General features: G+C 33.7%; 1 protein-coding gene across 1 annotated transcript in view; it reads right to left on the reverse strand.

Moving 5' to 3' along the window:
• SOX5 (SRY-box transcription factor 5) overlaps nucleotides 1–27,268 on the reverse strand; it is a 437,995-nt gene extending 410,727 nt beyond the window's left edge. The window contains 2 exon segments of the mRNA XM_017890553.1: nucleotides 25,957–26,054; nucleotides 27,241–27,268. Coding sequence (XP_017746042.1) covers nucleotides 25,957–26,054; nucleotides 27,241–27,252 — 110 coding nt within the window. The 5' untranslated portion in view covers nucleotides 27,253–27,268.
• Nucleotides 27,269–27,716: the final 448 nt, after the last annotated feature.

Genomic DNA, 27,716 nt, shown 5'->3' on the forward strand with positions numbered 1-27,716 from the left:
CTGCCTCAGCCTCCCGAGTAGCTGGGACTACAGGCGCCCGCCACCACGCCCGGCTAATTTTTTGTATTTTTAGTAGAGACGGGGTTTCAGCGTGTTAGTCAGGATGATCTCGATTTCCTGACCTCGTGATCCACCCGCCTCAGCCTCCCAAAGTGCAGGGATTACAGGCGTGAGCCACCGCGCCCGGCCAAGGGAAGCTTCCTAAAGGATGAAGTTATACCACCCAAAAATAAATGAGTGAATGAATACATAAATAAATATGTAAAGGCATAACAAAAGCAAATAATTAAAAGAAATCTAGAATGATATACAATAGCTACAGACTAGCATGCACAGTAGGAATCGGTAGACAAATAGCTAGTGGGATAAACAGCTAGAAGGTGAAATTAAGGTCTGATTATTTAATAATCATCAATTGAACGTCAAAAATGTACCTAGCACTGAGCCATGAGGATGCTGCAGGCAACTCAGAGTTATCACATGTCGTTAAATTAAGAAGTGCCATGACCAAAAGACACTTTATCATAAACTCCATAATGCAATCCCCGCCCCAAGCTCAAAGAACAATACTTTTTATTGCTTATGAACTAACAGCCAGTTTTGAAGTTTACGGTCTTCCATAGCCTGTCCCCAGCTTATGTTTTATATCCAGTATCTCAGTTACATGAGATTCTTGCCATGTTCAAAGCTGATCATGATTACGTGGTTTTATTTATGCTGGTGCTAAATCTGCAATGTCCTTTCAACCCTATACTGGGGTGCTCCAAAAGCCTACACAACCTCTAGGTACCAGTTTGAAAGCCATCATCATTGTATAACCTTCTTTAATCTTCAGAGTTTGAATTTATCTTTCACTTCTTAGGACTCCAATGACATTTTATGAGTATCTACTGTAGCTGTTCTATAAAGTTGTCTTGTGATGCTTATATCAGCATTTCTACCACTCAAATGAAAACATTGAGGGAGAATTTTGTCAAACTTTTTCCACAAATGTTGCCTTAAAAGGCTTAGGATTTAGTATACATTCAACAAATATTTACAGAATTGTACCAAGATAAAATATTTAGTATGTTAGAATATCTAAGTGATTGTAAAAATGTATGAATGCTATGGAAATACCAAAAATCTCACATGAATTTAACGTCAGAGATTAAGCTGCATAAAGAATATCATATTATTGCTTCTTTCATATTTGATAGGCTATGTTGTCACTACTTCCTCAGCCTGTAGCTACTACTGTAGCAATTCTTCCTGCATTTTTTTACAGATCTGGGACCAGACTTTATCATCAAGAAATTACACAAGGTGACATGGTAGATTAAAATTATGGGAAGCTAAATTTACAAAGGCCTTATATAATTTAACAAATTACAGTGCAATTTTGGTGAAAGCACCAAAAATGCTAATACAATGTTTTCTTCTCTATCAGAATGTCCTTAGTTGTAAGTGAAGGTGATGCAGGTTTAAATCAGGTGCAATGGAGAAATATTACATTTGTAAAGTCTATAACTTGCAGGCTACCAGTATCTCAGCCTTCCATTTGTGTTATCATTCCTAGAGAATATTTAGTCAAATGTGAAATTTGAAGGAAAGAAATTTTGAAAAAAATTAGATCACAGGAATTCACAGAATTGATATAGCAGCAAATTACTTTGTTTTGGTTTTACTTAGGTATTTAAATTATTACTATTGACTTCAGGTCATCAAATAATTGATACTTCAACAAGGTCAATATTTTCAACTGAAAAAATGTTTGGTTAAGCTCTCATGGTTAAATCCCTATCATTTTAATTTTAAACTTCTTTCATTCCTGCTCAAAAAATAAGTTAATAGAAAACCCAAGCCATGGTATATTGTTCATGTATCATGCCAATGAATTATCGCAAATATATTACCATAGGTGTGAGATTTTAAAATTATCCTAGCAATATAATATTTTCATAATGCAGCCACAAATCACAATTACGACCTCATACATCAGTACAATGCTTTGCCTCTCTATTATAGGTAGAATTCAATGGAATTTCTCTCACAAATCAAAAATGCACAGTATGTCTTGATAATTCTCTGTGTGTTATATTCGAATAATTTACTGAATCGAGTTAATGTGAATTTTTAGTAGAGGGCAAGTGGTACATCAATGTGATTTTTTAATATGTCACTAATATCCAATTTATAGGAAAGTGGTTCATAGCTGGTCTCTGACATCATCTTCTGTAATACTCCTGTCTTATTTAACAAGAACAACTTCACAGGCAATTTCAGAATATAATTGGTAATTTAGTGATAGGTGCCAGAAAAAGTATTTTCCTTTGAAAACTCCATCACAAGGTCAAGTTAAATATGAAGATGAACAGTACATGTACATGGTGACTAGTAATCTGTATGTAGGAAAGTTATTACAGGGTTGTTTTAAAATTATATTGAAGAGGTCCATAACCACATTATATTGTTTGAGGCTGAATATTCTATGCCATAAATGATTTTAGCAAAGGAAATCTGTTCAAGATACAATAACATTTGTAGGGAAGTGATATAAATCGTATTTGTTTATCTCAGTTTTCCTATAAATAAACTGATCTTAGAAACAAACTGACAAAGTTTATGCCTGTATATGTTGCTCTGACGTTATGAATAATATTTCACTTAACCCTTACAGTCACCTTTAGTGTAATTAAAAATGATAAATAAAATATCTCACAAAAGAGTATAATGTGGCACCAACCAATTAGAATGAATGTTGGCAATCAATAACCAACATAACCATACTGGTTATAGCAACTGAGTATCAGCCCTGCAGGCTGCTGTGAGAACAGACTCAGTAAGGGAAGTAACATGCTGGAGTTATCCATCATCAATTTGATAGTTGATAGTTCCAGGACACTGGAATGGCTTGATATTTTAATTGCTAACTAGCTCATATTTATTTACCATAATACTTTTTATTGAAATGAGTTGAATCTGTAGTTGTACTCCTCACATTTTTGGAATCTTTTTAAATAGGTATTTTCAATTTTGTATTCAGTCGTACATCTCCTAAGAAGATGCACTGTAAGAAGAAAATTTCTCTCACCAAATAAATTAGGGGTAAGCTACATGAAACAAGTTTTCTTTCTTTTTCTTTACTGTAGGACTTCTCAGAGTCTGTAATATATATAGTAGGAGGGAAGAAAATAGGTAATCTGTGCTTTTCAGGCAAGAAATCATCTACATGGGGAGAGCAAGTATTAAGACACAAAATATTACTAATTCACTGGTTTAGTATATTTTTAATCAACATTGCTGTGAGGACACCTGAACTTATGGATTATGTTTAGTATATTCAAAATCCTATGCGTTACCTGAACTTATGGATTATGTTTAGTATATTCAAAATTGTATGTTTTTTTTTTTTTTTTACCTGAGAGCACTTCATTTCTTCGTTTTAAATAACTGACACATACATTTGTGTCCTACAAAAAAAGCATAATTGTGATGACAGATTTGAGTATTTTTTAATAGTGTCAAACAAATAGTATATGGCTAAGGTTGTCTATGAGATATGCTTGTCAAGTCATAATGATCTACAGGGAAAATGCCTTTGAGAAGCACAATTCTCAAAACACTTAGATTGCAAGGTTTATCAACTTTAGGAGAGTGCAATACCAAGAAGCAGCCTATTCCAGACGACTTAAAATCCATCTGCATTAGGTAATAGGATAAGGAACTTTTTGTTGCATGCCAGAAAGGACCTCACAATTCTTATCTGTCTTGTTTACTACTAAAAAATGAAAAAGATGATCTGCTAATACAAATTTTGAAAATTAGAACAACCAGTATTAGAGAACCTCATTTCAAAGACTGGACATTCCTTTTTTTTTTTCCAAAAGATTATAGTCTGGATTTTATGAATCAACTTTATAAAACATTCTTATAAATTAGCAAAGTTCTTGACTGCCTTTAACCATTACAGCAATTATTCAAATTCACCTAAAATAAACTACATAACCATTCTGGGGGAGGCTCTTGGTTCTTTAATAACTTCTCCTTATGGGAGAAAGAAGGGCTATCCTTTCCACTGGAAGTGTATCACTCTGTGAAGAATTCATAGCATTTTACTAAAGCCACTCCTCATTTTTCATCACTGTCTCTATTTCTCTCCAAGTTCACACCTCTTTTTCCTTCTCTCTCTCCTTTTTATCTCCCTCTCTTTCATTCTCGCTTTATATACACACATACATATGGAAATACATATAAGAAGGCTACAGGATCTAGGATCTGAGACACTATATTTTCCATAATTAGTGGAAAATCCTTCATCTTGTTAAAATGATGATCATGACCAATAGTTATTTTAATTTTCCTGTTTACCTCACAGACTATATAAAGTCTAAAATCTCTCCATCATAGTTTAAGGACAAGTTATACCATCTATACATCATTTCTTTTTTTTTTCTAAAAACGAACCTACAATGCTAAAATCCATCTTTAACAAATATGTAAGATACTACTTCTGCTTGATTGCACTTTGTCTTCAAGAACCGTTGGTAGGTCTGCTGTAAATGACTTACACTTTGATGATCATGAGTAAGACCAAACTCTGTTTATACCTTTCAGTGTGCTAATATTATGTTCCACAAAACATAGAGATCCTCAAAAAGTCACAAATAAGCTCACCTTGAAATTTATTTGTCTCCAGAAAAGCATTACATTTTCCAGAACCCAGAGGATTTAGTAGCCATTAGATGGCTATGAAATGCACTCTCAAGTAATAAGAGCATGAAGGAGCAACTGGAGAGGATGAAACCAGGGCAACTAACAGTCATGGAGCTCCCCAATGAAAATCTATTGGGCAAATGAGGAAGGACAGTGGAGTACAGCACAGCTCCCTGGAGAAATAAGGTAACAAAGCCTGAAGGGAAGCCAGATTAGCCCAGAGAAAATACAGGTGAAAAGCTAAAAAATCCGAGTAGGACTAGGTACCAGGAAAAACATAGGACCTGCAGTAAATCCAAGCAGCTAAGAAAACCAGGATCTCAGAGAGTCAATATCCATTAGCAGAGGGCCCTTTTGAAGCAGAAATACAGATTTTCCTCGCTGTCCTTAATGTTGCTCAGTACTCAGGTGTGGCCACGGAATTTTGTGGGAATTGATAAGTTACACTTTAACTGAAATAGAACTCTTTAATATTAAAGCCCAAGAAACTGACATTCAATGTATGAAACTTAAGAACCTAAAAGAAAATGGCTTATTTTATGGGTGTTTAATTTTTATTATCCACTACTATGTTTAAACTCTCAATTCATTATCAATTAGCTGTTGCTAAATTATTGCAAGTAAATATAATTACTAAAATAATATCTGAAAGAAAATTATAATAAATGAAGTGACTCTTCTGGTAGATTTTTAAAAATATGCCTTCTATGAAACAAAAACACAGAAAAGCTTAACATTAAAACCACAGCAGTGTTACAGACATATGGATAAATTAAAAGTGGAACAATCAGAAGCGACTTTGAATTATCTCACAAACAGCAATTCCTTAAACAACAACAACCCATTTCCTTCCAAATACAGATTATTCTCACATTAAAGTCTGTAAAACAGACAAACTAATATAAACTCTTAAAGTATGTTACATTGTAGAAACAAAGTTATATATTGAACAATGACATAAATGAAAGAGAATTTTAAAAGCAAAACCGTCAGTTAAGAAACTGTTAAAAAGGATAATGTTGCTTCATTATCTCCCACCCTCATTTTTTTCCTTAATAAAAACATTCTGTGCTGTGAGCTGAATATCAGATAGCCAATTAAATTCAGGGGTCTTCTAAGTATGAGTCAAAGTTCACACATCATGGGGCTAGCATTTATCTGAGCATTTGACAATAAGTATCCAATATAGAAAAGTGAAAATGAACCTTTTAGCTGTTAAAATTATTTAATCCCACTGTGAAAGAAAGAAAAAAATCTACAACCTTTCTAACAAAATCCAACTAGTCATAATTAAGATCACAAAAGGAGATTAAATAGCATACATCAATATAATCTACACTTGTACAATTCTTAATTTTTTTAAAAAAATAAGTGTTTCCACCTGATATTTAATACCTTTGAAAGCAATTTTAGAACTACTGCTTTTAAGACATAACCTAACAGGACAGCTTGCATTGAACCAACAGAAAATGTTATATTTAGAAATTTTGCAGTTGAAAAACAGCATTGAAGTTTATCAGAGTCCATCAATGAACAGGATAATAACAACAGTTTAATCAAATCAAATCATTCTTTATTATCTCCATTTAATAAAAGAGGACAATCAACAGGCTGTTCAAAACTAAATCTTCCCTACAATTTCTCTACTCATCCTCATTCTGACCACACAACATCTCTTTTCAATTCAAACCATGCATTCTGGAGCTCCCTTTCTCACCCCTCACAAACCTTAGTGGAATGAAGGGTATTAAAAGTAAACAACCAATAAATGTAACTGCGTTACTGTGTCATGTGGGGAGGAGGGCAATGTGCAGAGAAAATGGCTAAGTTGTTCACATTGGTAAAGCAGACTTTGTTCCATAAACTTTCCAAGAACATTGGTAGAATGCTTCGTTTTTAATTTATTCAAACCCACTTAAAATTTACCTGAATGTAGCAATTTGGCTAGGTTATTTTTTGCTCTCACAAAGTGCCATTTTTATTAATACACCAAGAAAAAATATAAATAGGCTCAGTTTGATATTCAGACTTGTGTTTTGAAGATCAGACTCAGGTAAACCTAGAAAAGAAAGCTCTGTATATATTTATAGGGGGAGGAGGATGAAAGTTGAAGGAATTTGCAACATAGAACTATGGTACAGTTATATCTAAGGAATAAATTAAGGTGTTTTAGGTCCTTCAAGTGATTTATTGGTGTTACCAGGACTTAGTACATGCTGAACCCTCTGATAATATAGTCAACATTTATTGGGTACTCAAAATGTCAAAAGGACAGTTCTTAGTTGTTCTTAATTATCTCTTTTAATTCTCAAAACAACTCTGTGAAGTAGGTACTATTATTATCTCCTCTTCACAAATGAGTAAACTGAGGAAGGCCCAGGGAAGTTAAAGAATTTACCCAAGGAAACTCATCTTGCATATGGTAGAACCAGACTCATAAACTATGGAGGATTGTACTCTACAGCCCACACTCCTGGCCCATACAACTGTCTAGGTCTGGAAAATTTACCATTCTTCACTTTCGGTTCGCACCTCCGCCCCAGAAAGACCCTCTCTAACACACAGCACAGGATTAGGATTCCTTGTGTTCTACCATAACACTTGAACTTACTTCCCCACTCACATTTTCCTTTATTGCAGTTGCTTGCTTAATATGTCTCTCCCACCAAACTATAAGCTTCACGAGGACAAAAGCCACATATTTCTTTGATTTTTTTTTTTTTTTTTTTTGAGATGGAGCCTCGCTCTGTCGCCCAGGCTGGAGTGGCGCAATTTCCAAAAGCCAGGTATTTCTTATTCATTTTTAAATCTCTAGAAACTAGCAGTGTCTAGCATATACAAAATATTCAATAAGTGTTTCATGAAAGAATGCACAGATATTTTACTACTGCTTTAAAAATCTGTTCTAATGTCCAAGTGCTATTCAGGAATCCCTATGAGTTATCACATATATTGACAATTCACCATCAATACTATTAATAGCTACTATTTATGTAGTGCTTACTATATGCTTGGTCCAATTTTAAACAGTTTACATACATGCAATTATTTACAACAAAAAAAACCATTTTACATATGAGCAAGATGGAATTCAGAAAGGTTACATAACTAGCTTCATATCACACAGCCAGTGAAACGTACAGTCAAGATCTGAATACAGGTGTCTGACTCTAGAGTCTGTGCTGTACATTACCTCTAAAGTGGGACAATTTTCCAATTGATAAATCTGTTTGAATAGAGAGGCATGGTATAAACTAGTTAGAACAGAGAACTAGGGAACTTTGGTGACAAAAATATCACTCCATTGATCTTGAAATATATTTCTTTAATAGCAGAATAGTAGAGTTAAAAGAGAATAGCCTGTACTTGCTTCTAATTTCTTTTGAAATTTATTAAATGTTTTGAAACTTTAAACAAGATTATTTCTGATTTTCAATTTGTGATCAGTGAATGACAAATGAGGAAATGAGTTGAATCTGTTTTGACTGAGGTAAGTGGCATCTAGCATTTTTTCATAAAGAACAAATGTTGTAGTTCTAAGTATGAACTCTAACAAAATACACTTATACAATGTCATGTTATTACACAGACTTTGCAATCAATATTTTTAGATTATCTGCAAAAAATGGTAGTCATGGCTATCTTCAGAGTAGACATTATGAATATGTGGTGATGGTTTCTTGAACTAAGGAAGCCCTATTTCCTCAACAAGGGTCAGTTAAGCTCTATGCAGGACAAATCACCATAGCTCAGATAGCTTTCTCAGAACAGATTAGATTTCTTAAAATCTAAGCCAAAAAAAAAAAAAAGTTTCCATGAACCTGGTACACCAAAATCTGGACTTGGTAGGTACTTACTTCTGACACATCTAATTACAATCTTAAGTGGTATAAAAGAGAATGATGGTCCAATACCTGTCTTAAAAGCCCTGTATCTAACCTGAATCTAATCATGAGGATAAAATCAAATCCAGATCATGAGACATTACATGAAGCAAGTGGCCTGTGCTCTTCAAAAATGTCAATGTCAATGTCAAGGCAGAGATGGCAGGGTGCTATTTACAATTTAGCTAGAAACTAAATGCAATATTTGATGCTTGACTGGATCCTTGATTTTAACTTTTTAAAAAGGCATAAAAATCATTCCTGGGACAGTTAGAAAATGTGAATATGAACTGTATGTCAAATGTTATTACTTTATTAATGTTAACTTTCTTGGATTTGCTAGTATTATTGTGATTAGATAAGAGAATGACCTAGTTCTTAGGAATGTTAGCCTCAACTTACTTTCAAGTGAATCAGAAAAGAAAGAAATAGAAAGTGAAGGGGCAAAGTTAATAGTAAAAGTATAGAGACGCTCACTGTGCTATTATTTCAACTTTTCAGTACATTTGACTTTTTTTGAAATAAAACGGAGAGAAATGAAAAGGTTTCTGGATCTGATTAAATAAATATTTTTTAGGGGACCATAGTGTTTTCAGTTATAGCAAATGTAAAATCAAAAATCTTGGTTGATCACTTAGATAAGTACCTAATCGTTGTCATAAACAGAAGTTCTAGAATAATTATGCCACAGACAAAAGCATTAGTTTTGAAGATGTGTTAGTTTGCAAGTGGAAAAGAGCAGTATTTTAAAATAATATTCTCATGTTGCTAAAATGATAAATTATAAAATGTCCTTTTTATTTCCTACTCTTTCCTGCAGTAGCCATCCCCACTGCTTTCATTCACATTCATGTGTACTTTTCTCCTGCCAGATAACTTGCAGTAGACCCCCTTTTACATAGTTTTGCTTTCTAAAATTTCATTTACCTACAGTCAACCGAAGTCTGAAAATGTTGAATGGAAAATTCCAGAAATACAGAATTTATATGTTTTTAATTGTGTGCTGTTCTGAGAAGCAAGATGAAATCTCAAGCCATCCTGCTCCAGCTAATCCTGGACCTGAATCATCTCTTTGTCCAGTTTGTCCACACTATGCATCCTGCCTCAATTATCGGATGGAAAAAACATAACATATACTGCACAGAGTTTGGTACTATCCATGGTTTCAGGCATCCACTGGGGGTTTTAGAGCATGTCTCTTGCCTTGCAGATAAGGGAGACCTACTGGTATTCACAAAGTAAGTGATCAATAAATATTTTTAAATGAATACATCAAAATGAAAATATTTCTATGTCTACAGCATTCTAAATGTGCAAATAAATCATGAGAAAGCATGTAAAGTTACCTTATCTTCTAATTTAATTTTTAGGATGACTTTCAAAATTAAGTCAACCTGGAGGGCCCAGTGAGATGCAGTATTGCTCAAAATCTGCAGAAATGGCAATGGATCAGAACAATAAATATAAAGTTTTCATGCCTCAAATGCAGACAACTTGTGTTATGTTTACTATACCGAATTCTAGGGTCTCACTGGGATGCTCTTCAGGTACTTAAGCAGATCCAAAAGTGCTTCCTGAGGAAAATTCTTGCTTTGTCTCTATATACTCTTAAACCCAGAGCAAATTTAAGGACAGAGGTGGGAGTGCCCTCAATCTCAGCAAGAATACAACTCAGTCAAGAACTGATTGTTCCTCATCTCTTAGCAACAGCCTGGATGTAACAACTGTTATTTAAAGGAGATAGTTTAAAGGACTTGTTAGCCTTTTCTTAGATCTCTGCCTGTATCCTTTCACCAAGAAATCTACATACCTGGCAAACATTAGTTTAGCTACTTATAGAAATGCCTTCTTCCACTAAGTTAGTTATCATTCAATATTCTTTTTCTTATCTGGTCTCTACTAAAAATGGCAATGTGAACAATGCCTCTGAATTTTCTGTAATACTTCTGTTGAAGACATTTTAAGGATTCATAAAATAAATTATTCCCTCAGATATCAGGGCTCCTAAAACAATTGTGATTACTGATACAATAGTGAGCTTCTTTCCATTAGAAAATAACAAGCATAAACCTCATTATGAGTCAGGTAACTCAGAATTATTCCCAGCTAAGGTTTCAGTCTTAGAAATTCTCTTCCCCCATTTCACTTTATATATACACATACATACATATAAAATATTCATGTCAAAAATCAATTTTATATATTATACATATGCATATGTATATCACATATGATTATGTGTATATATGTATGCATACACATACATGATGTAAATGTATTATATATTTATAATATATGTCTAATATATAAAATATAAATGATTATACAACATGAATATTTTATTTTAAATATTTTTTCAACCTCTTAAGCAGCCATAGTTCTGATAAATCCTGTATGAACCACCGGTTATACAACACATAATATTCAGCATAATTTACTAGTACTTGATATTTATACATCCATAGGTAGTTCAATGTTACCTACCATATTATATGGAGTATTCTTAGAACTCTTTCTCTTTCTACATGATTAACATCTGTTAAAGAATAATCATAACATACATTTCCTAAACATCTTAAGTTATAAATGATTTCCTATTAAAGCAGTAAGATGACCTATAATATGGGAATAATTATAATCTCCATTTCACAGATTAAAGAATTAAGGCATACAGAGTTTATGTAAATAGCAAAGATCACAGAACTAATCAATAGTGAGGCTATAAAATAAATGCAAGCAGTCTGACTCCAAAGCACACTTGCAACTGCAAAATTAGATGGCTTCTCCTTACTAAGGTATCAAGAAATCAAAAAAAGCAACAGAAGCCTTGGACATATCTACATGTGGAACACTTAGAAGATTAAGACTTAAAACAAAGATTCATGGATCAAGTCTACATTGACATGTATTCATCCATCAGTAAAACTGAAAAATCCAGTGGCTGAAAAACATGAGGTTCATTTCCATTCCCCAATGCCTTATTGTTACCATAAAACTGCAATCATAGTATCAGTCACATTATTTTATCATACCTAATTGAGTTTTCTACTCAAAATTACCACACTCTTCCTGCTACCCAAATAAAATTAGTTCATCATGGCTACAAATTAAAGAATTAATATCATATTAATTATACCATTATTTACCAATTCATCATAAACTTTTCTAAATCAATATCCCTACATGAGATGTGAACACTGACACACTTAAGAATTACTATACTGTAAAGAGGCTTTCTGTCTACTGAGCTATCAAATACAAATCAGATAATTTTTTTAAAGCAAAAATACTGCCTCTCTGTAAAGATATTATTTCAATAGGTGGCTTACTACAAAGGACTTGAGAAATGGATATTTGAGAAATACTAAATAGTTACACTTCTCCCAGTAAGAAGTATCCATCTATAATGTGCACTGGAAGTCAGTATCTCTCAAAAACAGTCCCAATTAGCCATTACCAAGAAACCCTTTACATAAGTGTACACATGCCTGGATATCCACCACCCAGCATACCACCTTGTGCAATGAATGAGTTAATTCATTCAGAAAAAAATTAGAAGTTTATATCACAATTATTTTATATCATTTATATCATCTACATTTTCAATATTTATTTAGCATTTAATATAACACCTGGCATAGCAAGAATGTAAAATGTAGTTGTTGAATAAAGAAAGAAATATCTGCCACTAAAATAAATAACAGATTATAAAGTTATGGAAGTACATTATTTTCTAGATCAATACTATAATGTGATGGTTAAGAGTGATAATTAGAGTTTGAATGTCTGAGTTTGTATCCCAGCTCTTCCACTTATTACCTAGAAATTAGGTAACTCTCTGTTTCATTTTCTTCATTTGTGAAATGAGGTAAAAAATAAGATTGTTGTGAGGCTAGAGTGAAATAATGCATGTAAAGCAATTTATAACAGAGTCTGGCACATAATAAGTACATACTGAATGTTAGCTCTATCTTTATATCTATCTCTATAAGTGTATCTCCATATGTATAGAGAAAGTTTGGATCACATCTTGTGGGTCAATTTAAGAAACTGTGTGTAGTATCAGCTGGGATACAAAAGCTGAAGGTATTCCTATCCCTCCACAAACTTCTTTAAAACTCAATAGTAAAATTAAAGATACACATAGTGGCATTTCAAAACAGTAAATCTAATTTCCCATTCCAAACATATAATCGCTAAAATAATTTATATAATTCTTAAGCAAACATCTTCCTTTCCATTGTAACTCCATGGAAGTTTGAAGAAAGCGACAGTATTCATGAGGTAAATATTACATCTGTGAATGTGAGTGTTAATTACTGTAGCTTTTTAAAAAGTAATGCAATTCCACCTTGTAGAAGAAAGTTAAGAATAAAGACAGTTAATAAACCCCTAAGTCTTTCTAACTGATTGCTACCCTACTGAGCTACGAACCACTAGAATCTAGATAAAGATAGAAGTTTTGATTTCCCTCCAGCCACAGGAAGGTATAAAGTAGCATCATCCAATAGAAATATAAGAGCCACAAATAAGAGGCACACGTGTAGTTTTAAATTTTCTAGTAATCATATTTAAAAAGTTTTTAAAAAGAGGTGGAAATAATTTTAATATATATTTTATTTGTGCCAATATATCCTAATGTCATTTCAACATATAATCAACATTTTATAACTTAGTAAGATATTTTACATTCTTTCTTTCAACCTATATCTTTGAAAGCCAGTGCGTATTTTATATTTACAGGACATTTTGGCTCAGATTAGTCACATTTCGAATACTTAATAATGATATGTGGGTAGTGGCCACCATATTGGAAAGCAGCACAAATAGAGAGGGGCTCTGAGAGCATTTCTTTATGCTTTCCTAAATCACATACTGTTCATCAAGAGCTCAGAAGGTCTCAATATGTATTTATCAATTCATACAACCTACATATACAACCTCGACAAATCAATAAGCTAACACATTCTAATAGCTTGATTTTCCTAATGTTTAAAAATACAAAATATATCTCAGCTAAAGATAATACAAAGTCAAATCATTACTTAGTCAAAAATTTATGTTTTGCCTACTATAATGATAAGGAGCAGTCTATAACAGCTCTTGCCAACTGGTCTACAAATGTAAAAGCATCTAATGTATGATATTTACCAATATTCTTCTATTGAGCATTTGGGGATTTCTCCCTCACCTTTAGGTAAACAAAATGGGTCAAACAATTAGATTTTGCCTATAATTTCCTACCCACAGCATGATTTTCCTTTACTGAATTAGTGATGAAACAGTACTGCTCTGATTTAATACTATAAATTCAGAACAAATGGGAAAGCATTAAATTTAGAAGTGCTTCTGGACCATTAACTTCCATGCTAATTTGACATGCACCATAGTATTCAGGCAACAGACTCAGGAATATAACCTATTCCTAAAGCAAACAGTACTTTATCTCATAACCATCTGGGGTTCTCATCCTAAGGGCCACTTGCTTAGTGTTGTCTGGTATTATTTAATATCCTGAGGTACAGCACTAAACCTATTTTATTAGTGAAACCTATTTTGCCAGGATAAGAAGACTGACATAGAAGAGATTATGGAGGGAACAAAATTTTGGCTGAGGCCCTTGTTTGCATTATTTAGCTGAAGAAAATCATTGGTTACACATGCATTCAAAATCCTATGGTTTTTCTAAGGTACCAATAAAAGTAATACCATTCTTAATGTGGACAGTGGTCTCTTTCATATATTGCCTACAGTCACAACTTAAGTGCCAAGCAGATGGTTGAAATCTGTTTTGTATAAAATGTGCGCTTTTTTTCCCCCAACTGTGTTCTTTGTATTCATATTCAGCCTAGGTTTTAGCCATCAAAACACTGGCACTATGTCGATCATTAGCAGCATTTTAGACAACTGGCAACTAAGGTATTCACTGTTCTCCACAAAATGTTCAGCTAATATTTCCCAGATGTATAATTAAGGCAAAAGATCATCTTCTTAAATTGGTATCAGCACTTTGGATGGCTTCTGGCTTTCAACAGATTATATCAGTGAAAACAATTTTTTATCAAAAATAAGGGTTCTGTTTCTTAGGTGATTTCGTTTGCTTGCTATAGAGCTCCCCGTAAAAAGAAATCTATGTATTTCTTCAAGCTTAACCTATAGTCCAAAGAATATTTAGCCAATGCAAAACTTCTTATGTTGCTTTTACTATGAAAATCTATAATGTACTGGATTTGTATACATAATTGTGTCTTTAAGTTATTTAATGTTTTCTAGTTTTCAAAATGTTCGTACAAATAATACTTTAAAAAGCAACAGTATGTGTGTGACCTTCTTAGATTAACAGAAAATCACTGTTTTAGTTGTTCAATCATTTATTCTATGAAATGATTCATTCTCGTGATTATGCAAAAATAAGTGAACTTTAATTTGTACATCTTAAAGCATAGGAATATGTTAAATGAGCAAATTCATTACTCAAATGCTTAATATACTGATACTTGCAAAAATAACTATTAGTGCATCAGACGTCCTATATATAAAGTGACAAGAGATGTGTTTTTGGAATATTTAATTATTAGCACTAAGCAGTTACAGGAAACTATAGTTGCATTGCTGCTATTTAAGTATACGTTACCTGGGATCAATAACCGTAAGTACATTTAAAACAATTATATTAACTACAAAACTAAAATATAAGCTAACCAGTTTCTTACATGTATTATTTTATATGCTGAAATAATTTGCAGATATCTGACTAGTATGTTATCAAACAAAAAATCATTTTTATTAAAGTGCTGATCATTTTACATTTGCCAAAATTAAACTTAGTTTTAAAATCTGAATGCAGCGGCTTGCATTCAGACATATCCAAATATTTTATAAATTTTATAAGTTTAAGCTGGCTCATTTGCATTGGGGATAAATAATTTTATACTTATTTTAAGTCCATTCATAGATGCATGGCTGAAACCCAAACGATGTAAGTGACTTATACATCACAAAGTTTTAATTCTTGATTTAGAAACTGTAGGAACATATGCCAACTTTGTATATAACTAAATGCTGGATTATAAAATATATTAGCAGTAAGTTGCCCAACTGGATAATTTCCAGATTTTCTTTCTGGTTTAACAGTAGGATATTTGCACATTTCTCTTTGGTCCTAGTTCTAAATGTAGTGCTGGTTCAGGGAGGTTATTTTCTTTCTTTCTTTCTTTTTTCAACATTTATATCTATAGAAGGAGAATAAGAGAATAATACCCATTCTTTGTGCCTAAATAAAAGTGGCAGGAATCAAATAAAACAATCTACATCATAATTATTCTGTAAAAAAATTAATTTTAACATAGCAGATTCCTGTTATCTCAAATACATGAATCTATTAAATATAAACTAATTTGTACAAAGATTTCATGATACCACAGACATATTTTCTAAGTAGAGCTAATGCGGAAGAACCTTAGATATGTATGTTCCTGATGGTATAACTACACTGTTTTTCCAACACTGCATTAAAAAACAAAACCGAACAAAAAAACAGCATGCGACCTGACAAATATATTAACAATATATGAAGCTTCTCTGCTCGATATAGCTTTTTAAATGCATACTTCATTGCTTTTTGCTCTACTCCCTTGCTTTGTAGAGTTTAAAATTTCTTGAAACTGCCAACTAGCAAGTATAGTATAATGCATATCAAATTGGCTGGCCTGGTAATGCTAATAGTTATTTATTTTGAGAAACACTCAAAATTTTTCTTTGGATTACATGTTTGTAATATTAGTTGATCTTGCTACTTTCCAGCCCAATGTTTTAATTATTCATATAAGGACATATACTGTCCATAGCCCCTGTGCTGTACTAATGCTCTCCTGAGGAATCTTCATATTTTTTCTTTTCTTTTATCCCTATAAACAGACCTTTAGATCCCTGACCTAAAGTGCCACTCTTAGGCTTTTCATATTTCCCCATAGTGTCTTGTTCATTTAACCACATAAATTTATCTTTTACAATATTTGTAATTGTTCAGAATGGTGATCTGATGCCTGAGAGTTTCAGGATCATAGAATGTGAATCTTATCTTTTGAAACACTTCAAATAGCTCAGAGCAAACTTGGGCACTTAATCCTAAATAAGAATTATACATGGTATTTAGATTAAAAACTCCTAAGACACTATGGTTGCTTGTTCCTGTGTAATGATACCTAATTGATAGGTAAACTGAAGTGATTCTATATGTAAAGACTGGCTATAGAGATAGTCTCCAAATAGCTACATAAATGCAAGAATTCTGACCACTAGAGTTATGATCTGGGGACACTGCACATGTAGTTCAAAGTAATGAAATTTTAGAGTTAACCGATTTTAGAAATTATCCATCCTATCTTCTAATTTTACAGATGCATACACTAAGAGTCAAAGAGATCTCAGATTTTCAAGAAGAACTAGAACTTGAGATCTTAACATCTAGCTAATAGCGCTTGGTACTATGTTACATTGCCAAAAAAAAATCAGTGAAGATACTGGCAAATATAAATCTTACCTAAAAGAGGAAATTATTTTATTTATAGAGGAGATAAGTCATACTACACACACACACATACACACACACTCATTCATTTGATAGGTATGCTATAGACCCTGAACACTCAACTTTCTTATTATCTCAACCTAAAATCTCAAATATCCCCAAATGTTACTCGAGCATACCTTGATTCACCCAATGTCTTCAGTTCAAATTTTCCATTAAATATACACCACAATACCACCTTCAATTTTTTTCAAGCTGGAATACTATTATATGTTCCTGTAGCACATGCCACAGGATTCTGAGCTGCAAACAAGAAAACGGGAATGAACCTTGTTTGTATTTCTATGAAATATTTCTTCCTTTCAAGATTTTTTGACAAAACTGCAGCTTCATTAGAATTTGGCAGGATTCATTCAAGAGATCAACTGCCCTATAAATGAAAAAGTTTCTCCTGGCTTTCTAACTTTTGCATGTGCACACACGTATAACTATTACATTCACTAAAATAATCCTTCACATGAGTGTTAGTGAGTTCCAACTATCGTTTCATTTACTTATAAACGTCCAAATATATTGCCCCATCATTCTGATTCTTTAAATTGCTATCAGGATCTTTTGGATATGCTTTTATTTCTCTAGAAGAATGCTTTTAAAGCATTAAATATTCTTAAATTGTTTATAGGTCAAATTAGATCCATATTATTTGTCGAGTAATGCTAATATTTTTAGAAATAATTATCCTATAAATATTTATATATCATAATCCTTAGGGTCCTAAAAACAATACCTTTTCCTCTGTTTCCCAAACTGTAGTTATGCTTAGGACTGGAAGAAACAGAAGTTCTACTCTCAGGAATAGCATTCATAGTTATCTTCCTTTTTCCATTCCTAGGTGTTCTGTCTGACTATTGGTACTTTGAATATTACATGAAATATAATAATACATAATGCTGTATTATAGATGACAAAGAATCTGAATCTGATATTTTATATTCAGTTATCACTCAAGGTCAAAGTTGAATTAGTGAATGCATACTAAATTGAATAGTCTGAGCACCAGTTCATTCCGTTGTACACTAAATAATGCGAATACTATACATTATCTTAACGAATCTCCAACATAGACCTCTTAGAGTACAGATAAGAAAAAAGGAAGGAAATATTAACCTTAATTATATGTGACATCCCCCTGCAACCTCTTTTCAAACATGTTATGAAACTCACTAGCTAAAAAAAAAAAAAATAATGACAAAGGGACCTCAGGAGAGAAGTGAAAAAAAAGTCTTTGGACTTTGAAAACCATTGCCCAACAAACACTGGCCCAGGGCAAATAACCAAAGGAAGAATTGTAGGCAAACAAATAATACTTTAACTCTGCAATTAGAATAAAAGTGTTTCAGAACTTTGTCAAGCAACCTAATTAACTGTGACTGAAAAATTAATAGTATAATAAAGTATTACTTTTCCACTTGCGTTCTCTTAGGTTAAGGAATATTTCTCATTTTCAGTGTTGTATTTCTTTTTCATTTGGATATCTTTTATTAGATAAACATAAAATAGTTTAAAATGATATGTGAAAGATCTTCTGTAAAAGTTTCACAACCAGTGTTCAACTCTCCCTGGTATTTCAATCGTACTTAATACAAAAACAAAAACAAACAAACAAACAAAAAACAAAGGCAAATTCAGTACTAATGTAAACACTGACTACATTCTGAAATAAATTTTGATTAAAAATATGCCAAGAAAACATGATTTGGGTCTACCTCTTCTTTTACTCCTACACTAAGAAATTAACAACAGCAACACAGGTTAACTCTTTCCCTTCTTTTCTTGAAAATGTTCCTGAAGCCCTAAATGAGAGGATACATCCTTTATAAAATTTCTGCTTAGTGTCCCAATTGATCTAACTCCCTTAAACTGCCAATATCAAAATCATATAAGGCTCTGAGGCTTTCTTTGGCTCTATGCAGTGAATTTCATTTCTTCATATTACACTTACTCTCATGCATCTGATCCTTAGGTTTCAATGTGACAGAAATGATTGGAAAAGGTAGGGGAACCAAGAGTGCATAGAACATAATGAAACCCTATGCATCTCCACAATGAGAAATATTAAAGTGGAGCTACACATACATTTTTAAGAAAGATCATATCTTCTGTTTTTTAACATTTTCTTTTCTAAAACACACTTTCTTTCAAAGATGTGAAGAGCAGAAATAGAAACGCTGTTACATATGAAAGTTTCAACGGATTTGCTGCCAGCAGCTTTTCTTTATAGTGTTCCTCTTACCTACACTATGTGTTGGCACTGGCAGGTAGCCCTAATTCGTTAGTAGCCAAATTATTTTTGTCCCTGAAGTACGAGAAATCTCCATAGCACATGAATGAGACATGGTTTACTAGTTTACACACATTTTATAACTCCAAGAAACCAAAACTCATTCACAAATGCTTTCATTTCAGCAAAGAGAAGGGCCACAGAATATCAGAGATACCCACTTTGAATTTCTGGTCCCATTGTTCATGAGAAAGTGAAGAGAAAAAAAAAAATCTCTTTAACTTCAATAAAGAACTTTGATCCTTAATGCAAGAAAAATAAACAGCTTTCTGTTCACCACACTCCACATTTCATTTAAGTCAAAACATTTCAGTACAAGGCATTAAGAAAAAACGTCATTTAGTAATAAACCTAAATGTCTCCAGATAAAAATTCATCACGACGGCATAGTACGTTTAGATAATGTGGTTCATAATAACTAGCATCCTCATATTGCATGATCATCAGATACATTTATACGCTACTGTACCACCTTCACTAAGTTACAGAGAAAAATAATAAGAAATAAGCAACACTTAGAAAGAAACACATAACACAGAAATGCTGATTTAGCCACAGCAAAACAAATCTCTGAATTTTAAGACAAGACAAAAGTAAATGTATTAACACTAAAGAGCCAAGTGACTAAAATGTTACTTAGATAAAAGAGAGGTTTGAAATACAATGAGCCGAGTTCAGGTTTGAATTGATTTAAGGTTTGACACTGATTTCAAATGTCTATGAACATCCATAAGCTTTTGTTTCAAATTTTCCTTCTGTCATGTTTATGGGCAAAAACTCCTTAAACTACCTTGTAAGATAGATTAATTACTTTCAAGCTGGGTGACAAAAGGGCATAATGACCGGAAAATGATACAAAAGAAACAAAAAACGCATGTTAACAAGTTTATCAACAAACCTGGGTAATTCTCATGAAGTACAGATTAAGGTTCAGTGGTTCCAAACTGGCAGCATTCAAATTGGGTTCATATTTGGGTTTTTTGTTTTGTTTGTTTTTTTAAACCACCTGTCCTAAAACGACATTGTTTATGCTAATTATCTTTGTTTATGCCACAATTCTGTTTGTTTACTACATTCTTTTAAAATACCATATCCCTATAAACAGTTCTCACCAGAATTCTTCTAAATCTTGTTTCGGTCTGGTCCTTCTCGGCAGCCCACTGAGCAGAATGCAGCTCTACAATGAAGGCGCAAGAGCTGGGAACAACTTTGAGTCTCTGACTCCTCAGGCTGGCAAAGGGAGGGAGTACTGCTGAGGTTTTACTCTCAGGCTCCAAGGGAAAAGGATACTGAATGTGGAGAAATGCAACACCCCCCATTGGACAAGCAAAACCATACGCCACAATATCTCCAGAGAAGATGTGTGAACTCTCAATTAGTAAGTACAGAAAAGAATAGACAACCCTGAAGGAAAGAAAGAACAGCCTCCAAACTGCAGGAGAAAACACAGAGGTCAGAAAGAATAAAAAGGTCTTCTCCTGAACCACTATCAGTTCCTGATCATAATGAAGGAAGAGTGGCATTCTCCTAAAGCATGTCAAATTTAAATTTTTTTCCCACTCTAGCAATACCACTTGATCCTGTTTATCTACATAGTAATCAAATTTCACATTGAATACAAATGATGATGTTATCAATCAATGAAAGAGAACGAAGGAGAGAATGAAGGAAGGAAGGAAGACTTTGTTATATTTTTGTCCATTTCTTGTTCAAGAAAATTTTCCATTAGGAAGGAGATATTTCATGCTTTGGCTAAACCTTTAAAAATCTTTTTATCTTACTGCCATTATCGGAATCAGAGACCTGGCATATTGGAACTATACATGAGTTAGTACAAGAGAAAAACTTAGATTAGTTTCTTTCCCAGGCTGTTGGATAACCCCATTGAAATTATAAATGAACAACAAATTATGAAAGAAAACAAAATTCATCAGTTATACTTATTTAACTAATCTATAAAAAGGGAGGTATTCAGCCTACCTAATGCACATCTGCATTATACAATATACTCATTAGGTTGCTGAAGAATTGATAGTGGAAAGAAAACAGACAATAAAAATCAGCCTTTATCCATGAATGTAATTTTGCTTTCTAAATGCATTATGAGTGCAATTCATATGAAATAGTTTCCAACTCTGTGGAGGACTAATGTGCTAAAGAATCAGAACAGGTCTTATTATCTGCCTCTCATGTATGATGCATATACAAGATTTTTGCCAAAAGCTTCCTAAGAACAGGTAAATACTTTAACGTGTGCTTACTATATTTGAGAAACATAAGATAAGAACACACCAACATGTGAAGTAATCATAATATTTGCACATTTCTATGTCTATCAAACCTGCTAAACACTGAGCAGTACACAATGTCACCTGACATTTAACCCTTAATTGTTCTTGGTAATCAGTCAGGTCTCCTACCAAGTCTTCAGGACAGTATTTCAGCATGAGTGTGATAGAAATGTGGTTTATGAACTGCCTCATGCAAGCTGCATTCCAAACCAATGTCTTAGCTCAGTTAGCTTGCAAATTATTGACATGGTAATTAAAATCTATACTCAGTTGTAGACATTATCTCCTCTACAAAGTAGCAGTAAATAACAAATAAATAAAATTACCAAAAGCTATCAGAACATCCTGAAAACATAATATCAAACTTATAGGTTTACAGTTGCCATTAGGTGACAGAATGTGAACAGATAACTTTTCTGTGATTCACACCTAGAGTGTGCCTGCTAACCTGAATGCACTTATCACTCGTGAGCACAATGGATTTTGTTGTTGTTGTTGTTAAAGTTTTTAATTAAGCAAAATATATCTGTGTAATAAACATTTCATTACTATGGTCAAACTTTAGGTAACTAAAATACCACTAATGTCAAAGAGTAGTTTTTTGCAAATGTCCAGCAGTAGCTTTTCATGGAATTTTATGAATTAGTTTGTAAAAGGATCTGATGTATATTTCTCTCTTCAGAAAAATACTGAAAAGTTTCCTAATAAGAAAAATTATTTAGTCAGCATGAGCAGAAATACATTTGATGGAAATATGAAGTAAATAAGTTAATTTTTATTGCAGAAGGTTTTACTATTGTAGGTGTTCCTTTCAACATCTAGAAAATCTGCTGTCTGTTGTCTGCGCCAATTTGGGAGAAGCAATCAAATAGGTGATACTAACAACCTAATTTGCATAATCCCACGACTTTCAATCCCAACTTTTTTCTTCTTTCTAGACAACATTATCAGAACTGTCTTCTTAAGCAATCATCTTACACTTGCTATTTAAGTTTCTCACATAAAGCAATTAGAAACTGTAACGAGTAGCTTAGACACAAAACTATTCTACTACAACCAAAGAGGACAGATAAAATAAAAGGAAAGAAATAGAATATTGAGAAACTATCAAAATGGCTATTTTACTTATCATGAACAAACTAATATTGACATTTAAGGCAAATATTTTCATTTCTTCCTTGGAATATCAAAAAATAGGTGACATTCTCAAAGGAAAACCTTAAGTCACAATTTTTCATTATCTACTTTCAGTTAAATATACACATTTATTGACTTCTTTTAAATATTTGGGGTGACTTCGGGCGTTCATTCTAATGATGCTGTTACTCACATTTAGACCATGTTGCCAGCTATGTTTTCTCTAAACGGTAAAATGTAAAAGACTTTCCTTACGAATAATTTTTCAAACATATACGCCCATTTGCTTCCCACCTGGGAATTGTGTTTTTCAGTAATCATAATCAGTTTATCACAAGGATGTTTGAAAATAAAAATACTTCAAGTTCTTTACTTTTCAGAATCACTGTTCTATTTGCACTACCTCCTGCATATTTTTAACAAACAATGAAATTGTTACTACTTCTTAACTATTTAACAACTGCTTATTAGTCTGAGAGTACTGACCATGTTCATTTCTAGGGATGATAATATAGACACACACAAATCTAAACCCAAATTTTGATCCTGATATTTAAGTTTTGAATATTCCTTAAAGTTCAAATAATCTACAGGCTGGGAAGAATAAAAGATGGACAAGACTCTACCAATGAAATTAGTTAAAAATGATCACATAAAACTTTTACAGTACATGAACCCCAAGCAATTTATTATGTTCTCTAGATCAAAGTTCTCTATTTCACAAAGAAATTTAGAAGTCTTCTTTTAGATTTCTAAGTTTAAGCGGAAAATCATCTGTAGCAAGTGATCCAACAGAATAAAAATTAACAGTCAATAGAAATGACCTATTTGTTCAACGAAAGCTGCAAACAGTTGAAAAGGCAAAAAAAAAAATCTAATTATATTTGATAGTTTCATTACATCATAAATACCTCCTTTGGAGAATATAAATATTCAATATTGTGTCTACATGATATACTGTATCATGCATGGGTGCCTATAGAGACAGTCACCCGTACAAATTCAATGTAAACAAATAGTAATGATTTGCTGAGATCTTTGTATGTATTACCAATTACAACCACAGGGGAAATTATTAAGGAACGTTATATTGTATGGCATTTTTCAGAATTATTTTAGATACTAATATTTCTAAATTTGATAGTCATACTAATAACCCTATTGATTATCACTTGCTTATTTAATTAGCTAGTTAGAAAAGCATGCCTCTGGGTGAAAAAAAAAAAAATGAAATTCCCACCAGGAGGAAAAAAGATGTTAACAGATTTGAGCATCAGAATAGGAAAGGGAAAAGTTTAGTTTAAAAAGAGATAATTGAAAAAAAAATACAAATAAAGTTCACAGCAGGAAGCTTGCCTATATAGAGAAATAGGCTGCAGCCTGTTAATATGTAACTACCTTTTTATAAGTACAATCTGTTAACAGGCTTACAAATCAGTCTCAGAGTTGTATTTGCAAAAAGTATAATTAGAATTAAAGAATATTATCATTTAAGTGCTACTCTGTGCATTCTAGAAAACTTAACTGTGTTAAATTAGCAAATCGCTACATTAGGTAATGTATAGTATGTTTCACTATGAATAACTTCAACATCTACCTATGAAATAAGGCTATATTTGCAAATAAAAGCTCACTAATTAAAGAGTTAATATATAGAACTGAAAATTTTAATTCAAAACTGTAAAGAAAGCTCAAACATTCGCTGGAATTATCTAGTAAAGATGCACTTTAATTATACAAAAAACACACGGAAGAAATCAAAGAAAGATGACAGCACTGAAGTATATATGTTGGCTATTTTACTTTCTTCCCTGATTTGATACTGGCTTCTCTAATATGTGACCACATTCAAGCGTTACTTTATCCTCAATACTCTTTTTCTCTTCCATTGCTTCACTTCTAGAATGTTTTAATCTTTGTCCTTTCTTTTTTCGTCTTTTCATATCAAATTCAGTCGTTTGAGCGATGAACAGCTTGACTTAGCATATTTTTAACCAGCTGGTCTAGCACCTAGCTTGCATTGCATAGTCAGATACAACAAATGTTTATACAGAAGGTAGCTTTCATGAAAATGAAAAAAAGCCTGGGTATCATGCATCCTGGCTTTTTTTAGCTTTTTTTTTTTAATTCACCATACAGAATACAAAGTTTGAATTTTTAATGGCAAACAAAATTCTATTTATAGTTCAAAAAAATGAACTTATGCTGGGATAAGAACTCAAATTTAAAAATTGCAGTGTGTACTTATAGGAACATTAAGAGGGCTAAAATTCTTTCAAAGCCCTGCTTTACTTGCAACAACATCAAATAAAAGGATGTTGCAGATACTTCTCTAAATAGGAACAACTTAATTACAAATACACTATTCCCATCATAGCAAAAGGGGAAAATACAGTAAATTAAAATTCAGTGAAGACAGCTAACACAAAAAGTGGTCACTAAAACTTAGAAAGGGAACAGCCCCATTTACCCCTTTCCCCCCCTATTTTGACACTTATGGAGTAATCTAATATAGCGGTGATGTTAAATTTTCTTTGGAGGAAAAAAAAAAAAAAACGCTCTCATATCAACAAAAGGTCATGTGCTTTACTGAGCAGCTTCCAAAGTTTTACGGAAGGATCAAATAGGAACTTATAGCCTCCGTTTAAAGCACCACTAAAACCTTCTGTCACCCTAGAAATTACATGAGACTGAGATGCTGAAAATGGTAACATTCTGCACAAAAGCATTTTTAAAAGGTGGGGAGAAAACAATCAATGAAGGAAGAAAATAAGACAGTGAATGAGAAAGAGAGAAGCAGCGAGTTGGGGGCAGAGAGAGATGCTTAAGGTTCCTTTAATTTGCTGTTAGAGGACGCAACCTGAAAACATTAGCAGAAATCCCGGAGACTTTGCAAATCAGTTCAATTTGGTCCGGGCAACCACAACAAAAAAAAATCAGCTAACAAGACTGCAGAAGCCCAAGCTAAAAGCTTCTCTAACAAACACGTTTTGGGGGAGCATCTTCCAATGATTCAGAGACTACTGTAAAATGGGAGAGTTGTACTTCAATATATTAGGGGGAAAAAACTGTACTCACCTTTCAAACTCCTGAGGTAAATCAGGGTCAGTAAGCATGCTGGAAAAGCACAATTTCCCTTTGTCACAGCAGCCACCTATGATCGTCTCCAACTGAACCTGTCAAGTGAGTCCAAACCTTCTAAACCAATTGATTTTCTCTCTCTCTCTTCCCCCCCTCCCTTCCTCTCTCTCTCTCTCTCCCTCTCTCTTCTGTCTCTCTCTCTCTCCCTCTTTCTCCCCCCCCTCCTTCCCCTCTCCCTCTCCTAGGACTCCTTGACCAGTCTCTTAAAGGGGTAGTGCACTTCCAGCAGCGGGGTCTGGCTGCTCCCCCCTCCGCGGAGCCACACGCTCCGGCTGCAAGGCTCTAGACAACCTCAGGGTGCCTGTCCTTTCCTTTTAATTCTCTCTTCTAGACATCACTGAATGTGAGAAGTCAACTCATTTAACACGTCTCCCATACTCTGTCTTCTGAATCATAAAACTCACACACACACACACGCGTAACAGTATGATTTTGTAAAACGTATTTGCTGATTAAAAACCAAGTCTATATAATAACAGAAGCTCGATTAAACTGCATTTATTAACTAAGCAAAAAATTTAAATGTTAGCAATAGCATTTTTACACAAAGAATTGTTATTCCTTCTCACCCTTTTCTAGGCTCTCTCCGTTCACACACAGAAATACACACACACATACACACGCACACACACACACTCACACACACAACAATCGGGCATTGTTCTGAGGGAAGAAAAGCAACTTTGACAGATTGAAATATAGCAGAGGCCCCTTCAAGGAAACCTGTAAACAACTTGTCACTCACTCTGTCCGTCTCCCTGTTAGCTGGTGCTTTCCGCAAAGTGGTGCGAACGTCCTGGCAACCCAAGCAAAGTTTCCTCAGCTCTAAACTCCATAAAACACGATGTGCGATGTGGAGGGGAATAGGTATCCACATGCCAAAATAACACCCACGAGCGCACAAAAACCCAAAACGAAATCAAAACATAACAACAAAAAGACGCTACTAACAAACTGTCCTGTTTGGGATCGCTGGGGAGGTCAGGAGTAGGAAGCGCTCCCCTGGCTGTGGATCTCTTTAATTTCCTCTGCCCAGGCAGCCACAGATAACAAGGTGGACAAACTGTGGCTTTACAGATTCTAAGCTGGCTGGCAAGGCACAGCCTCCATAGCAGTTCCAATTATCTAGATAAAAATCTGGCAGGCGAGAAAGGTAATCAGGTAATGTACCTTTGACATGAAATGACAGAGGCACATACACACACAGAGAGAGACACTTACACAGACATGCATGCAGAGATGGTGGCTGCCCCGTGCACCGCAGCATCTGGTCAGGGAGTAAGCACACACTCACCAACACGAGATAGTGTGCATTCTTCACACACGCATGCACACACACATACACACACACACATACACACTCAGTCACTCACACACGCTCTCCACTCCTACTGGGAGGGTTCATTCTGCACAAAAGGCTACATTACAGAGCCCGCCCCAATAAGGGAAAGAGAGGAAAAAAAAGCCTTCCATTGTTGAGAGGGCAGGTCAGTTGATTAGATTTTCTGTGGAGAATTCCACGAGGAAATTCCCTTCAAAGCCGAAGTGATTAACTGGGGGCTATTCTGGAAATGGAGCAGACAATGGCTCAATAGTCTGTACAGCCAATGTCCAGGCTGGCACTGAACTCACTTAAAAAAAAAATAAAAGCCAGACTCCCTGTTCTTTTCCACACATTCCTCCCCCCCCCCACCCCC

This window comes from Rhinopithecus bieti, unplaced genomic scaffold, assembly GCF_001698545.2.
Source record: "Rhinopithecus bieti isolate Rb0 unplaced genomic scaffold, ASM169854v2 scaffold_17971, whole genome shotgun sequence".
Taxonomy (NCBI): domain Eukaryota; kingdom Metazoa; phylum Chordata; class Mammalia; order Primates; family Cercopithecidae; genus Rhinopithecus; species Rhinopithecus bieti.